The sequence below is a fragment of the Pithys albifrons genome, chromosome 7 (genome assembly GCF_047495875.1).
Source record: "Pithys albifrons albifrons isolate INPA30051 chromosome 7, PitAlb_v1, whole genome shotgun sequence".
Classification (NCBI taxonomy): domain Eukaryota; kingdom Metazoa; phylum Chordata; class Aves; order Passeriformes; family Thamnophilidae; genus Pithys; species Pithys albifrons.
In genome coordinates, this window is record NC_092464.1 from 3,297,955 (window position 1) to 3,315,997 (window position 18,043).

Below are 18,043 nucleotides of genomic sequence, written 5' to 3' on the forward strand. Positions count from 1 at the left end.
GTTTTGCCTCTTGGGCTCAGGAGGGTTTTGCCTCTTGGGCTCAGGAGGGTTTTGCTTCTTGGGCTCAGGAGGGTTTTGCTTCTCGGGCTCCGGAGGGTTTTGCCTCTTGGGCTCAGAAGGGTTTTGCCTCTTGGGCTCAGGTGGGTTTTGCCTCTTGGACTCAGGAGAGTTTTGCCAACTCCAAGGCAAGACTCAAAGCAAAGCTTTCCACATAAACAGAGGTGTTTTCCATAATCCAAGGTCGTGTGGGGTCCTACTGCAGTAGCATCATGAAATCCACCTGCCAGTCACTCAAATTAGTAGAGGAACTATAATTCCCCTACTTACTTATTATGGCAAGAATTATAATAGGTAAAAAAGACACTTTCAAAGCTCAGATTATGGAAACTACAACTTTTTCTACTTAACAGTGACCAGCACTGACTATGAGACAGCAGCAGATGCAACAGAGACATCCTCTTACTACAGTGCCAAAGAATATATCTCAAGGTAAAATAGCAAACTCTCCCTCCAACTTCTGACTCGATGAGATCAGTACATTTATTTATGTCAAAGCTGGTTTTCCTCAGTCTAGCAGGGCCAGTTTAATGTCAGAAAGGGGCAACAAAACCAGCTGAGCTGCAATAACTGCAACAGCTGGACATTTATGGTGTGCAGACTTGCTGTGGCTGCCTTCAGGCAAGCCTGGGCATTTCCTTGTGGTATCTCTTTATATCAGATGGTGATGAATCTGTCATGATGACAAAACCCACAGTCTGAATTCACTTAAAATAGGTCACTGGTTCCTAACTCTCCTCTGACTTGTTTCTTAGCCGAGAACAAGAGGAATCCACCACTGAGGAGGAGCAGCTGCCCCAGATCTTTGATGAGCTCCATGATATTCATGTGGCACCTGGAGCATCACTGGCTAAATTTCACCTGAAGGTGAAAGGTGAGTGGATCCCACTGTACAGACAATTTTCCAGGTCTGATGGCAGGATGAAGTGATGGACAAGGTTTTCCAAGGTGCTTTTCTGCAGCTGTGGCCCCAGTTTGTGCCTCTTGCACCACAACTGCACAAACCAGCCTGGAGAACATGTCCATGCTGATGCACATGGACTTCTGCAGCAGATTTGGGCAGATTAAGAGTCTCCAAGAATAATTATAGGCATAAGCCTCTGAAAACTGAGTTCTGTATTTCTCTGAGCTCAGAGGCAATAAAAAATAATTGTAAAAAAACCAATGATGGTGTCCTTTATTCTCTGAAATAAATTAAACAGTTGTGGACTTGAATTAGTCTCTGATGGGGTTGTTGCTACGACCTAAAAACTGCAAAAACATCTTCCTGGTGTTGACAGTGGCAGGGAGAAGGAGGCAATTTCCTGTTTTGTCCTATTGCTCTCTATAAAAATTACAACAACTAATTTGGCTCCAACTTTTCTCCTTGTGCACGTTTCAAACCAGTCCCAAGTGTTGCTTTTCCAACCAGTAAAGAAATTTGCATTTGCAGCCAATAGGGGGAGTGCCAGAAACTGAGGAAACAGGAGAAATAGAATTCCAGGAATTTTTAGCCCTTCCTAGTTGGGCAGAGCTGGGGATTCCTCACCTCCTGCTCAGAGGGATCTGCCTGTTTGGAGATGCCTTGGAATTCTGTGACCCAGCTGTGTAACTGCTCCTCCCAGGGTACCCACAGCCTCGTCTCTACTGGTTCAAGAATGGGCAGCCCTTGAAAGCCTCAGAGCGGATCCTGAAGACTGACAGGCAGGAATTCCACTCGCTGGAAATCCGGGATGTCACCAAGGCAGATGCTGGGCAGTACCTGATCTTTGTCATCAACTCTGCTGGCTCTGCCTACTCCTCAGCCAGGCTGGTGGTCAAAGGTAGATAATAAACTCTTTTTGGCACTTGTTTTTCTCTATTCCAGTCTTTTTTTCGTTTTATAAAGTTATTTTTTCTCGGGAAAAGCCAACTGAGGGAACTCGAGTGTGGTGGGGAAGTCTGTAGAGAAAAGGTGATGTGCTTTAATTTTGGCTCACCTGTAAATTTAGTGCTTAGGAAGGTGAAACACGTCACTTCTCTGTGGTCAGACTGTTGTCTCATGCACTCTGCTCCTGCCCAACCTCATTAACTTTCAAAGTTCATTTTATTAAAACTGAGGACTTCTTATAACTCATATGAACATTTTTGGGTTATATCTCCAGCAAGGACTCACCTCTGGGGTTTTTTTCTGCAACTCATGGATTGAAAGTGATTTCTGTTTGTCATTTTGTTTTTATTCCAACTCATGGATTGAAAGGAATTTGTATTTGTGATTTTGTTTTTTTCTGCAACTCATGGATTGAAAATTATTTGTATTTGTCATTTTGTTTTTTCTGCAACTCATGGATTGAAAATTATTTGTATTTGTCATTTTGGTTTTTTTCTGCAACTCATGGATTGAAAATTATTTGTATTTGTCATTTTGGTTTTTTTTCTGCAACTCATGGATTGAAAATTATTTGTATTTGTCATTTTGTTTTTATTCCAACTCATGGATTGAAAGTGATTTCTATTTGTCATTTTGGTTTTTCTCCTTTTGTTACAGATCCTTATGAGAAAGAGGAGCCTTCCAAAACAGGTGAGAGAGGCCAGAGCAGGGGAAAGCAGAACCCCCAGGGATTATTCAGTCACATCTCACTGTGTTTCATCACTATTATTTTCAGATTCCCATGAACAGCTGATACCACCGAGGTTCCTAGAAAGGTTTACTAATAAAAAGGTGAAAAAAGGTGCAAGCATCACGTTATCTGTGAAAGTGGAAGGTGAGTGGGTTTAAATCTTGTCTCTCTGCCTAAGAAACTGTGCAAGTTCATGACACCTTCTTGGCTCTCTCTGCCCCAAGTCATTGTAACCTCATCTCCTCTCTCTGAAGTCTGGGGTTCTACTCCCAGTTTTGCAAAGAGATTTTAGAGAAAAAACATCTTATTCAGCAATAGGACAAGGGGGCACGATGGGCTCAAGCTCTGCCAGGGGAAACTGAAGTTGGAGATCAGAAAGAAATTCTTTGCAGAGAGAGTGCTCAGGCATTGGAATGGGCTGCCCAGAGAGGGGGTGGATTCCCCATCCCTGGAGGTTTTTCAGCTGAGCTTGGCCGTGGCACTGAGTGCCATGATCTGGTAAAGGTGCTGGAGTTGGACCAAGGGTTGGACTCGATGATCTCAGAGGTCTTTTCCAACCCAATCCATTCTATGATTCCCCTCAATTTTCCTGTGTGTAAAAACAGGAATAATAACACTTATTAGTCTTATAAAGATTTAGTAACAGTTTTTTGTTTTACAAAAAGATTTAATGTCCTGAGTGTGCTGTAAAATGGTTCTTTTGTTGCATATTATGCCTGATATTGTTGGAAATGGAACAAACCAACATTTATTCACAGCTTGTCTCATATTTGCAAGGAAGGGCCACGATCAGTAAGATCAAAGCTGGTTATCTGGTTTTCCTTTAGGCCACCCCCCACCAACCATCACTTGGATGAAGGAGGAATCTGGAGAGGACATCCTGTGGATCAGAGCAGACACCCCTGGGTACAAACTGGCCAGCTCCAACATGCACCACAGCCTCATCCTGCTGGATGTCAAGAAGAAGTACAGTGGAGCCTACACGTGCATTGCCACCAACAAGGCTGGCCAGTCCATCTGCACGGCCAACCTGGAGGTTGCAGATGGTAAATCTCAGTTGCAACACAAGCACACTCCCTGTATTTGCCTTTTATGCACTGCTTAAAAATTTAAAAGCAAATCTCAGTTGCAACACAAACTCACTCTCTGTATTTCCCTTTTATGCTCTGCCTAAAGTTAAAAACGGGGGGGATTTGTAAGAAAAATATCAAATAATGCATAAAAATGTCCTTTTTTTTCTTCAAGATTAGTCATGACTTTTCTTGTCTTGCACTCTTTATTTCTGGAATATTTTGGATTTCTGACTCTGTCTTGTTTTAACAGCAGAATCTTTTCTGGATTAACAGAATGCAAGTCTAAAAAACAAGCAAATTAAGCCCAATTTAAAAAAAAAAGAAAGAAAGACAGTGTAAAATAACTAAAAAAAAAGTCACCTTTTGAAATATTATTTTGAGTGCTTCATTCTGTAAAGGGATTTTACACTGTAGACAAAGGCAGACAAAGATATTTGATTTCCCTTTTCCAGATCTTTCCTGGGCCTCTCCTGGCACAATTTCTTCACAAACTCACTCTCTGTATTTCCCTTTTATGCACTGCCTAAGAGTTAAAAACAGGGGGGACTTGTAAGGAAATTATCAAATAACACATTAAAAAGTGCTTTTATTTTTTTTCTTTCAAGATGAGTCATGACTTTGCTTGTCTTGCACTCTTGATTTCCAGAATATTTTAGATTTCTGACTCTGTCTTGCTTTAACAGCAGAATCTTTTCTGGATTAACAGAATGCAAGTCTAAAAAACAAGCAAATTAAGCCCAAATTAAAAAGAAAGAAAGAAAGAAAGAAAGAAAGAAAGAAAGAAAGAAAGAAAGAAAGAAAGAAAGAAAGAAAGAAAGTGTAAAATAACTAAAAAAGAAAAGTCACCTTTTGAAATATAATTTTGAGTGCTTCACTCTGTAAAGGGATTTTGCACTGTAGAATTGCATGAAGACAGACAAAGATATTTGATTTCTGCTTCCCAAGGCCTCTCCTGGCACAATTTCTTCACAAACTCACTCTCTGTATTTCCCTTTTATGCACTGCCTAAGAGTTAAAACAGGGGGGACTTGTAAAGAAATTATCAAATAACACATTAAAAAGTGCTTTTTTTTCCCCTTCAAGATTAGTCATGACTTTGCTTGTCTTGCACTCTTGATTTCCAGAATATTTTGGATTTCTGACTCTGTCTTGCTTTAACAGCAGAATCTTTTCTGAATTAACAGAATGCAAGTCTAAAGAACAAGCAAATTAAGCACAAATTAGAAAGAAAGAAAAATAATGTAAAATGAATTTAAAAAAGCAACTTTTGAAATATAATTTTGAGTGCTTCACTCTGTAAAGGGATTTTGCACTGTAGAATTGCCTAAAGGCAGACAAAGATATTTGATTTCCCTTTTCCAGAGCTTTCCAGGGCCTCTCCTGGCACAATTTCTTCACAAACTCACTCTCTGTATTTCCCTTTTATGCACTGCCTAAGAGTTAAAAACAGGGGGGACTTGTAAGGAAATTATCAAATAACACAGAAAAAAAGTGCTTTTTTTTTCTTCAAGATTAGCCATGACTTTGCTTGTCTTGCACTCTTTATTTCTAGAATATTTTGGATTTCTGACTCTGTCTTAACAGCAGAATCTTTTCTGGATTAACACAAGACAAACCTAAAGAAGAAGCAAATTAAGCCCAAATTAGAAAGAAAGAAAGAAAGAAAGAAAGAAAGAAAGAAAGAAAGAAAGAAAGAAAGAAAGAAAGAAAGAAAGAAAGAAAGAAAGAAAGAAAGAAAGAAAGAAAGAAAGAAAGAAAGAAAGAAAGAAAGAAAGAAAGAAAGAAAGAAAGAAAGAAAGAAAGAAAGAAAGAAAGAAAGAAAGAAAGAAAGAAAGAAAGAAAGAAAGAAAGAAAGAGTAAAATAACTAAAAAAAAGTCACCTTTTGAAATATTATTTTGAGTGCTTCATTCTGTAAAGGGATTTTGCACTGTAGAATTGCCTAAAGGCAGACAAAGATATTTGATTTCCCTTTTCCAGAGCTTTCCAGGGCACAATTCCTTCAGTAAGATGGGGAAAGGCAAACACAGACAGGGAGCAGGGACACCTCTGGGAAGGACCTTTTTCCCTGTTATCCTTCCCTGCATCCCACATTTTTCCTGTACCAGGAGCTACAGGGGCAGAGCTTGAGCAGTGCAGGGACAGGGGCCAGTCCTACACCTCAGTGGGCAGGGAGAGGAGCAAACTGTTGGCATTGTGGGAGTGGGAATGGGTTTCCCAGGGGAGGAGCTGCTGCAGAGTCATTCCTGCTTTGTCCTCTAATGACAAACCCTGATCTTGCAGTGAAAGAGGCTGAAGTTCTGACCCAGGAGCGGGTGATGGTGTCCGAAGCCATCATGACCACACTGGGGTAAGTGCTTGGCCATCCAGGCATGGAAAGGGTTGGATCAAGTGCTTTATCCAATATCAAGGTCAGGCATTTAGTCCTGATGATCAGGGAGGGTGAGAACTAACATTAAAAAACAAAAAAAAAATCTGAGTAGGTGATGTGAAACTCGTGGGATTTTTCATCTCCTAAGCAGAAAGCCAAAAAAATTCACAGGGTTGAGGTCTGGCTGTTACTTGCCAACATTGAAATACACTGACATGGCACAGAAAAAGTAGGTGGAAAGGGTCTATTTGACAAATTTTTGTGCACAAATCCCAGACTATTCTGAGCTGGAAGGGACCCACAAGGATCATCAAGTCCAACTCTTAAGTCAGTGGCCCACAGAGGGGATTGAACCCTTGACCTTGGCATTATTACGACCAAGTTTTAACCAACTGAGCCAATCTCAGGGTTAATGCACCTGAATAATAATCTCCTCAATTCATCATTCCTGGTTTGGATATTGGACACACACAGTCTGGAAAGTGGAATGACCTGGGCACAAATTGGCTTCTGGAATAGGCCTGGTCTAAAAATCTGGGCCAGCCTTTTCCTAAGGTGTGGAGGAATGAAAGGAAACTGCAGTAGGACTTCAACTGTTCCACTGCAACCCCTGCCAAGGATGTTGGCACACCCTCAGGCACACTCAGGGAAATGGGATTTGTCATTTAACAGGTGGGCTGAGCTTCCTCCTCCTGCTTCCTTTGCACTGAGAGAGCATCAGGGCAGATCAGCTTGGGAAGTGAGAATTCATATCCTCTCTCCAAAAAGCACAGGGATAGCAGAGATGTTGACAGCAGGATATTAATTTTTACAGACTTTTTAGTCTTGGGAAACACCACAAGCTCTCCTGAAGAGACACAAGCAAGTGCTGGTAGTTCTTCACATCTGGCTTGCCAATGAAATCTCCTGCCCTTTTCCTGCTGCCATGAATTAATTTGGTGCTGGTGAAAGCTGTCAGTGTAAGGAAGGATTCTTTGGGCCCCCAACCCATGGCAGTGCCAGCAAGTCAGGTTGTTTCCCAGCACACAGGCAGGCTGATGTGGTGGGAGCAGATCACACTGTCTGCATGTTCTCCAGACCTTGTTTTCCTGGTGAAAACACTGGAATTGTGGAGAATTAATTCCCTGACTGACACCACAGGTCCCACTTGCCGTGATGTCCCTGACTGTAGGTGTTTTCTGGGGATGAAGTCCCAGTAGCATCAGGGAGATGGTTCTGCAACCCACTCCAGGTCTTCTCAATCCCCAGGTTGAAATAAGAGTCAGGAATAAGGAGATTTCTCAGATGGGATTTGGCTCCAAGTCCAAGACACCCAGAAGTTTCTGTGCCCTGTGAACCAGGTGCCACAATTCCCATTTCTTGTGGTGCCCCTGGTGTGTGTCCACAACTCTCAGCCCCTGCAGCCAAACCAGAATCCTATCTTGGATATTCCCAGCCCTCACCTCCAAGGTGGGAGAAGGAGGAATGTGTTCCTCAGTTAACTCTCCTTACCATCCATTTTATTTTAACTTCTAACTCTGTTTAATTCTTTTTCAGAACTATTCATCCCTCTGAAGCAAGAGAAGGTAAGAGGAGATATTTTCTCTCTCCTCCTCCTGCCCTTCCTGTCTCTGGCTGAGATTGTCCATGTATTCCATGATCATCACCCACTTTTCTCCTTGTTTTCTTGAAACTGTCTGAAAAGTTGGGACTTTCCAGGACTGCTCTCTGTTGGAGGGTGAATTATTTGGGTGAACTGTGAGCAAGCACAGTTTGAAAAACAGGAGGAGGGAAGAAAATTAGACCTTCCTTCCACCAAAACTTTTATTACTCAAAAAGAGATGACTTCCCAATTTATCTCCAGTTCAATAACAAATCCTCTCTTTTCCAGGAGACCTGGAAGCTGGTAGGGAAGGGGTACCCAAGAGCCCAATTTCTTTAGCAGATGTTGGCTCAGAAGAATTCTTCCAGAAACTCACCTCTCGCATCTCAGAAATGGTGTCTGCAAAGATAACTCAGGGTGAGGAGCCCAGAAAACACAGTTCAATAGTGCAGAAAACAATGGAATCACTTCTTTTTAAGGTGTTATTTAATTATGAGTGTGATTTCTGCAGTAGGTTTTGAGCCAATCATCACACAGAGCTCAGGACAAAGAAATTTTAGTGAGACTCCACCCAAACTACGTCTTAGTTTTGAGGTAGGAAAAAAAAAAAAGCTATTTGAATAAGCTGCAAAAATAAAAGTTCATTTTTCACATCTTAAGTGTTTCACTTTCCTCAGATATTCAACCCTCCTGAGCTGGAAAACAATCCTGCTTTCAAAACTTCCCAAATCTTCAAGTCTGAGCTCACAAAGTGATTTTAGAACCAACTTCAGGCTGAAAACTCTGTTGCACTTTCAGCAAAGATTTGTTGAGTTAAATGAGAATCCTGGTTTGTGTTTGTCCTGATTATCTTGTCAAAAAAATTTAACTTGAAGCAAAAATAGAGGTATAATTTCTCCAAGAAATATTCTTGCAGTGCAGTGGCAATACTTGGAATAGGCATTAAACATCTTGTGTTAAAACATCCCAATTTTTATTTAATCTTAAATATCCATAGGAAATCACACTGAATGCTACTACAAACTTTCCTCATAGGGAGTATTTGTTTTACTGGAATGGAAAATTGTTATAAATTTATCCTTTTTTGCCCCTTTGCTTTACTTCTTAGCCAAACTTCGAGTGCCAGGAGCAGAAAGTGATGATGAATCAAGAACTCCTTCTGCATCTCCTCGTCACGGACGCTCCAGACCTTCATCCATAGCTCAGGAATCCTCCTCTGAATCGGAAGATGGGGATTCCAGAGGAGAGGTACAATATCTTTGTGGAAAGGTTTTACTCAGAGTGACCGGTTTTCTATGATTTGAAGATCTCCAAAACCCCTTTTAGGGATTTAATTGACTTTAGGACGTACATTTAATAGATCAGTGTTGGGTCTGTGATACAGAGCAGAGAATCAAATTCTGATAAACAAGTTGTGCAAGTCAACATGGTCGAAACTTAGAATCATAGAATCATAGAATCATAGAATCGATTGGGTTGGAAAAGACCTCCAGGATCATCGAGTCCAACCCTTGGTCCAACTCTAGTTCATTTACTAGATCATGGCACCCAGCGTCACGTCCAATCTGCATTTAAAGATCTCTAGGGATGGTGAATCCACCACCTCTCCGGGCAGCCCATTCCAATGCCTGATTACTCTCTCTGTAAAAAATTTTTTTCTGATATCCAACTTAAATTTCCCCTGGCAGAGCTTGAGCCCATCGTGCCCCCTTGTCCTATTGCTGAGTGCCTGGGAGAAGAGACCAGCCCCCACCTGGCTATAACTTCCCTTCAGGTAGTTCTAGACAGTGATGAGGTCACCTCTGAGCCTCCTCTTCTCCAGGCTAAACACCCCCAGCTCCCTCAGCCTCTCCCCATAGGACTTGTGCTCCAGTCCCTTCACCAGCCTTGTTGCTCTTCTCTGGACCCGCTCCAGCACCTCAATATCCTTTCTGAACTGAGGGGCCCAGAACTGAACACAGTACTCAAGGTGTGGCCTCACCAACGCAGAGTACAGGGGAAGGATCACTTCCCTGGTCCTGCTGGTCACGCTATTTTTGATACAGGACAGGATCCCCTTGGCCTTCTTGGCCACCTGGGCACACTGTTGACTCATGTTGAGCTTCCTGTCAATTAGTACTCCAAGGTCCTTTTCTGCCTGGCTGCTCTCCAGCCACTCTGTGCCCAGCCTGTAGCGCTGCAGGGGGTTGTTGTGGCCAAAGTGCAGGACCCGGCACCTGGCCTTGTTGAACTTCATCCCATTGGAATCAGCCCATCTCTCAAGTCTATCCAGATCCCTCTGCAGAGCCCTCCTGCCTTCCAGCAGGTCGACACTCCCTCCCAACTTGGTGTCATCAGCAAATTTGCTGATGATGGACTCAATCCCCACATCTAAATCATCAATAAAGATGTTAAACAGGACTGGACCCAATACAGACCCCTGGGGACACCACTGGTGACCGGCCGCCAGCTGGATGAAGCTCCATTCACCAGCACTCTCTGGGCCTGACCCTCCAGCCAGCTCTTAATCCAGGAGAGGCTACACTTGTCCAAGCCATGGGCTACCAGCTTTTTCAGGAGTATATTATGGGAGACAGTATCAAAGGCCTTGCTGAAGTCCAGACAGACACATCCACAGCCTTCCCCTCATCCACCAGGTGGGTCACCTGATCGTAGAAAGAGATCAGGTTGGTCAGACAGGACCTGCCCCTCCTAAACCCCTGCTGGCTGGGTCTAATCCCTTGTCCACCCTGAAGGTGCTGTGTGATTGCACTCAGGATGAACTGCTCCATAACCCTGCCAGGCACAGAGGTCAGGCTGACAGGCCTGTAGTTGCCAGGGTCCTGCTTGCAGCCCTTTTTGTGGATTGGGGTGACATTCGCCAACCTCCAATCATCTGGGACCTCCCCAGAGAGCCAGGACTGTTGGAAGATGATGGAGAGCGGTTTGGCAAGCTCTTCTGCCAGCACATTTGGCACCTTTTGCCTTCATGGCTGAGCTTCATAAAGTCAGGGTTGGATTTTCTGTGGCCTTGGAGAGACAGTTGGCCTGAAGAATCTTAACTGAGGATTCTTTGTAACAAAGATGAGAATTTAGTGAAAATTAGAAATTAGAAACTTTTTTGGTGATTGTGCCAAACACTTCCTGAAAAAAATAATGAATTGAAACTTTTGAAATGTTGACTTATTTTGAAATTTCAGGACCACTAGTTTGGGGGTTTTTGTGGGGGTTCTTTTTTGCCTTTGGAGTAAAACTCACTGTTTTATAGTGTAAATCTGAAGCACCTGAGATAGACAGTCCTGAAAATACAGCCCGAGCCACCAGGAGACTGAACCTACTTACAGAAAGCAGAGAGTGGTTTTCTTTGCCATACAAAGGCTGGAGAATGAAACAATAGAGGGAGATAAGCACCTTCCCCCTGTTGGTGTCACTCCATTCCATTTGCAGAGCACAAAGAGCTGTTGTTTCCCTCCTGCAGATCTTTGATGTGTACATGGTCACTGCTGACTACGTTCCTGCTGCTCCCGACAGGGAGACCATCACCCTGAAGGAAGGACAATACGTGGAAGTCCTGGATTCAGCTCATCCTCTGAAGTGGCTGGTCAGGACTAAACCCACCAAATCAAGTCCCTCCCGACAGGGTTGGGTATCTCCAGCTTACCTGGACAAGAAATTAAAGGTGACTGATCATCCTTGGTTATTTGTCACATCAAATTCCTTGTTCCTGTTGAGTTTTAGAGCCATCCCTTTTGCAGGGAGTGATGGGTGAGGAGGTTGTTGAAGGGATCAGAATTGTTCATGTTTTGGTTAGAAAATAATTCTGGTGTTTTCAGAGGTGCCTGAGCTGGACAGACCAAATCACCCTCCAACAAAATGGAAATTTCACACTGGTTTAGGAATTCTTGAACAGGACTGGGAGCACAGGAGGGTTTTCCTCAGTGTGCATTGATAAAAGCACTGGTGACTTAAATAAATAATATTTCCCTTTTCTTGTTTTGTAGTTGTCCCCAGAGTGGGGAACAACAGAAATTCCTGAGTTTCCTGGAGAGTTTGTTTCTGAAGATGAATATAAAAGGAAGCTGAGGTGAGCTCGTGGCATTTGGCATTTGCACCTTGGAGTTTTCCTGCCCTTTGAACTGACAGGAGTGTTGACATCTGGGGCCCTCCTGCCAGAGCCACTTCTTGTTCTGCTCAGTCCTGCCAGCTCCCCTTTCCCAGGATCAAGGAAACCTTGATTAACTCAGACTTGTGTTTTGTGAGCTTTGATTGGGTTTTGCCATTGATTTCAACTTAAGAAAATTCCAAGCAATCTACATTATAGAATCCCAGAATGGTTTGGGTTGGAAGGGACCTGAAAGATGACCCAGTGCCACCCCCTGCCATGGGCAGGGACACCTCCCACCAGCCCAGGTTGCTCCAAGCCCCATCCAACCTGGCCTTGGACACTCCCAGGGATGGGGCAGCCACAGCTTTCCTGGGGAACCTGTGCCAGGGCATCCCCACCCTCACAAGGAAGGACTTCCCCCCAGTATCCCATCTATCCCTGCCCTCTGGCAGTGGAAGCCATTCCCTGTCTCCTGTCCCTCCATGCCTGGTCCCCAGTCCCTCTCCAGCTCTCCTAGAGCCCCTTCAGGCACTGGAAGGGGCTCTCAGGTCTCCCCAGGGCCTTTTTTCATATTGGATGACTTAACAGGAAGGCTTTACATGCTGTAATTCTGGGGGGTCTCTGATTTCACAACCTCCTAAACTTGTACCTCTGTGCTTTGGGGGTCCTGTATCTGAGATGTGACTCAAGGATAACTCTGATGATTTTAATGTGATTTCTCTTTGCTTCTTGGTCTCCCCCTCAGTGTTCTCATTCAGGAGCTGTTGATCTCAGAGGAGGATTATATCCAAGACCTGCAGTTCCTGCAGACTCACCACCTCAAGTACACAGAGACCTGTCCCAATGTCCCAGGAGCTGTGGCCAGCCAGAAATCCACCATCTTCAGAAATATTGATGACATTGGTCGCTTCCATTCCAGGTGGGCATTCCCATTGGAGACCAAGGAGTGGCTCACAAACAAGGTGTCAGAGCCCCATATTATTATTATTATTATTATTATTATTATTATTATTATTATTATTATTATTATCATCATCATCATTATTATTATCATTGTTGTTGTTATTATTATTATTATCATCATTATTATTATCATTGTTGTTATTATTATTATTATCATCATCATCATCATTATTATTATTATCATTATTATCATTATTATTGCCCTGGCAATACTGAGGTGCAAGGGAATTGGTGGTCCTTTCAGGATGATAAATGATGGCATGGCTTAAATCAGAGTACAGGAATGGGAATTCCATAATACCCTTTGGAGTTTCAAGGCTTCGTTTGTCCATCTTCTTTCTCACCCTCTTAAGTGAATTTAACTGAGAAACAAGGAATTATTATAAGGAGGCAGGAAGGTCCTTCAGGGACTCAGTGGTGTCATCACAGAGACATCATTCACCTAAAACTCAACATCCACACAATCCAAACACATCCAGCTGGGGAAGGCTGCCCAGGTAGGACACATGGCACAATAATCCTGCCCTGTCCAAGGATTGACTGCAGATCTCGGCTGTGGGAATAGAGTTCCCTTCTTTTCTCCTTTGGCTTTGTACACATGAAGCTGCCTCAACATCCTTCATGGCAGATGGTGGGGATCTCTGTCTTCACTCCTGGGAATGGCACTCCTTAAACTCAGGCATAAGGATCTGGGCAGGGGTTAACTTCCCAACTTGAGCTAGACCTTGAAAGTCATCCATCCCTTCCTTACAGGGCACTTCATAAAATCCTGGAATGGTTTGGGTTGGAAGGGACTAAAAACTCATCTTGTTTGACCCCTGCCCAGGGACACCTTCCACTAGCCCAGGTTGCTCCAAGCCCTGTCCAACCTTGGACACTTCCAGGGATGGGGCAGCCACAGCTTCTCTGCCAAACCTGTGCCAGGCCCTCCCCACCCTCCCAGCCAGGAATTCCTTCCCAATATCCCATCCAACCCTGCCCTATGTCAGTGGGAAGCCATTCCCTGTGTCCCGTCCCTCCAACCCTTGTGGAAAGCTCCCGCACATCCATTCCAGCCACAAGGTTCAGCTTCCTGCTGGGTGAAGAGGTTTGATGCCAATGTGGCAGCATCCTGCCCTTCCCCAGTGATTTCCTTTGACCTGGCTTGGCCTGGCATCTCCTGCTTTAAGAGCTTGGCTGTCCCAGCCCATCCCATCCCATCCCTTCTCCTCAGCTGTCCCTTTGTCTCTGCAGTGTGTTCCTGAGGAGCCTGCAGGGCTGTGACACCGACGATGACGTGGCCATGTGTTTCATCAAGCACGAGGCAGAGTTCAACAAGTACATCCAGTACCTGGTGGGAAGGGTCCAGGCTGAGGCCATCGTTGTCAGCAAAGCTGTCCAGGACTTCTACAAGGTAACCTGTGGGAAATGCATCCCCTGCATGGGGAAATGTGGTTATGCATCATAAACATGGTCCTCAAAAGTATTGCTAATATTGCTAATATCTTCTGTCATCTTTGCTGAATGAAATAATTTTTAGTTTGCTGTCTTGCTCTCCCTGGTTGGTATAATCAATATAGGAACATATTTACATGTGCTTATGCTTTTATTAATATTATAAAGATTATCTGCAATATTTGCTGAATATAATAATTTTCAGTTTACTGTCTTGCTCTCCCTGGTTGGTATAATCAATATAGGAACATATTTACATGTGCTTATGCATTTATTGATATTATAAAGATTCTCCAGGCATAAATGTGTCTGTGCTTATGGAGTTGTAATTTAAGGGGTGTTTTAAAGGCCACCACATTATCAGACCAGGTGAACTCAATAAATCATGAGATAGATGAGCAAATCCTTTTCCTCTCCTCCATCTGCCCAGGACTGAAGTTCACTGGTGACAACACACACCCCTCCAGGTCCATGAGCCTGTGGGTAGTTGTGGATCCCCAGGATGTCTCCTCTGTCCATCCAACATCCAAGCCCAGATCCTGAGCACTTTCACCCTCTCTTAGGGTAAAAGTAGGAGGTGCTTTCTTAGCCTCCCTCTCACCAGTGACTCCAGCTTGAGGCTCACTGGAAAACCAATGCACATGTTCACACTCACCCCACAGGAGCATCTTCCAGGGAGTCATTATTCCTCTTGTTCTTTCTAACAACCTTTCCTCGTTCTTCTACAAATAATTTTCAGAGATACACAGATGAATTTGAGACTAATGAAGATCCTTCCCAGCCACTCATCCCCCCACTGCAGCACTACCTGGAAAAACCCATAACCAGGATCCAGCAGTACCAGTCCATAATTAAGGTAAAGAGGGTTTGTTATATCTGGCAGGTTTATGTTCTGCTCTGTGCAGCTTGTATAGAAACATATTTTATTTTTATTTGCTATTTCTTGGCTTCCTTCTGATGCAACTACACTTGAAAACTGCTTGACTTAAATAGGGGAATAACCAGCACAATGATGATTGTCTCTAAATTGTTCTGTAAATGTAAATCCAGGTAAAAGTTCTGAACCTCCAACCCCTTAAAGTGCAGTGACCTTTATTGGAATGATCTTTAAATATATGAATATACTTATGTAAAGAATATATACATATTTTATATATGAATAAATATATGTATCTATTCATGGCAAGTATCAATTTGCTTCAAACTAAGCAACATTTATGTTATAAAAATAAGCATTTTCCAGTGTGTGATACATTGACTTGCCACTGTCTTTCCTTGTGTTTTATGCTGACATTGTAGTAGGATGGACTTTTTATTTTCTGAGAAGCTTTGCCCCATTCTACCACTGAAATATCTTTCAAGTTTTCATCCATCTTGCCCTCTCAGGTTCTAGCCCGGACCATGAGCACACATTGCAGAGCAGCATTTTAAACAGTGTTTTCATGGGAAATAGCACTAGGACATCCAGGAGGAAAACAGCCATGCCAATATATTTATGTATTCTGGTGTTATATAGATGAGCAGTTTGAGGAGCTTTCTGGTTTTGAACACGTTGTTGCACAACAACACCAACATTTTTAAGGGTCACTTGGAAGAGTAAAAGCACTTTCCCTCCTTCATTGCTGGAAGAGAAGAACAGGAAAAGTGCCATTTCATATTTCTTCCAACCTCTCTTTTTATTAATCTCATATTGACTCATTATGACACAAATTACTTGTTGTGTGGTGGTGTGAGAGTGAGCAGAGGAGAAATGCAATGGATACGTTTTGCTTTGGAATTTTTGGGTTTCCTGTTACTGAAGCATATCTGGTATTTGTTCCAACTTTGTTTAATATTAATTGATGTAAGGAAAAGCCAGACTGGTTAGTGCTTCAGTGTCTAAGCAGCACATGGTGAAAAATGGGATGAAAGTTGCTCAGAGAAATGAGGTGGAACAAATATTGAGAAACTCTTTGGCTCTGAAGGAAATGTGGGGTTTTTTTCCCTCATTGACCAGTAACTTTTCTTCATCCACCTGCAGGAATTAATCCGAAACAAAGCCAGGAACAGCCAGAACTGCACTTTGCTGGAACAGGCTTATGCTGTGGTGTCTGCACTCACCAGGAGGGCAGAGAACAACCTCCATGTGTCCCTCATTGAGAACTACCCGGGGACCCTGGAGAGCCTTGGGGAGCCCATCCGGCAGGTAACTGGCATTTCTCACTCAATATTGGTGCCATCTGTGCCTCCACCTGTGTCTGAGCAGCCTTAATTCCTGCAAGAAGCTCCTTTAGAAATGTGACATCAAAGAGAGTTTTGGTTTATCCCATTTGTGGCTGTTCAGAGCAGTCCTGGCTGCACTAAGGCTGGAGGCAGCAGAGCAGAGGCAATTCACACAGAATGGTGTTATTTGCCTTTCTGACTGTGCTGGTTTAAAGGTGAACTGGCAGGAGAAATGAACCCAACACAGAAGAGATTATAAGGCAGAGTTACAATTTAATAACAATATTACAATAAATTCAATGGCACAAAGAGAAATTGGGTTTAACCCACAAACCCAGCAGTGTAACCCACCCCCTGGGGCACAAACACAGGGGGGTTTGGTGGCCCCTGTGCTGAGCCCCAAGTGGTTCCCCTGAGTCCAAAGTAAAAGGAAGTGAAGAACTTGTTGGCACAGATGATGGCACAGTCTGGGCGAGAGTGGTGGTCTCCTCCTGTCAAGATTCTGGTCCTCCTCTGGATCCAATGAGTGGTCCCCCCAGTTCCAAAACCCCCAAGATTATTATAGAACCATAGAATGGATTGGGTTGGAAAAGACCTCTGAGATTATCAAGTCCAACCCTTGGTCCAACACCAGTCCCTTTACCAGATCATGGCACTCAGTGCCACAGCCAATCTCAGTTTAAAAACCTCCAGGGTTGGTGGAAAAATCAATCAATCAAAAAAAAAATCCCCTCAGGTCCAGGTGGGACCACCCAGTACCTCCCCCAGGGTGGAGAGTTCCACACTGACTGATCTGACTTTGGGAGTTATGGGGTATTTTTTGAACCATTGATGGCCCATGAGCAGACCTGACCCCTCAGGTGGGTATGGAGGTGCCAAGGACTCCCTGCAGGGGAGTGCTCCCAGCTCCTCTCCCAGGCTTCTTTCCCAGCCAGCTCCCAGCCTGAGGGCTCAGCTGTGCCCTGGGCAGCTGCTGCCAATGGGCCATTGGGAACAGTTCATGAGAAATGATATAGAGGGTGGAGAATCCACAGCTTTGGTCACACCCACACAGTGACAAACTGGTCCCACCTGCTGAACTGGGACACTGACCAACTCATCAAACAGCAAGAGATTTGTTCTGTGCCCCCACATGAGTTCAAAGCATTTTATTTTTAATCTCCTCTCTGATTGCTGGCAAGCTACATGGTCCTGCTCCTGAAATTATTGCCCTCAGAAGATCTGCATTCTGCTCCATGTCCCTCCCACAAACCAGGTGTGTGGTGTGGAATCTCAGGGGAAAAGCCACATCAGTCTGGGACTTCCAACACCTTTACTCAAATTCCTGTTCCTCTGTAGACTGACTTGCCATGCTGGGCAAGGCATTTACTGTGTTTGTATCCAGTGTTTTCTGTGGCAATCACAGGGTATTTCTGAGTGGAACTGTAAGGCCACATTACAGTGGTGAGGATTTATCTATCCATGTTTAGACATCCAAAATAAAAGAGTCCAATCACAACCCAGGAGTGTTTTTTTCTCCCTAATGATGCCAAAGGGGAACCCATGGCAGTAACTGAGGTGTGTGAAATGAGTGTCCTGCTCTGGTGAAAGCCACCAAAGCATCCTATAAATTGTCTGTATAACACCTAAAATGCAATTTTTTCTCTAATATTTCCAAGAGTGTTCCTACCTGACAAGTGCTCTGTGTTTTTCTGGCCACA

The 18,043-nt window shown here is 43.7% G+C and overlaps 1 protein-coding gene across 1 annotated transcript in view; it reads left to right on the top strand.

Moving 5' to 3' along the window:
* The window catches only part of OBSCN (obscurin, cytoskeletal calmodulin and titin-interacting RhoGEF), a 186,255-nt gene that overhangs the window by 111,504 nt on the left and 56,708 nt on the right, over positions 1-18,043 (top strand). Inside the window, 16 exon segments of the mRNA XM_071560603.1 lie at positions 411-489; positions 813-931; positions 1,662-1,859; positions 2,564-2,596; positions 2,682-2,780; positions 3,464-3,682; positions 5,991-6,057; positions 7,615-7,643; positions 7,949-8,077; positions 8,769-8,908; positions 11,118-11,318; positions 11,641-11,723; positions 12,490-12,663; positions 13,941-14,100; positions 14,881-14,997; positions 16,162-16,326. Coding sequence (XP_071416704.1) covers positions 411-489; positions 813-931; positions 1,662-1,859; positions 2,564-2,596; positions 2,682-2,780; positions 3,464-3,682; positions 5,991-6,057; positions 7,615-7,643; positions 7,949-8,077; positions 8,769-8,908; positions 11,118-11,318; positions 11,641-11,723; positions 12,490-12,663; positions 13,941-14,100; positions 14,881-14,997; positions 16,162-16,326 — 2,012 coding nt within the window.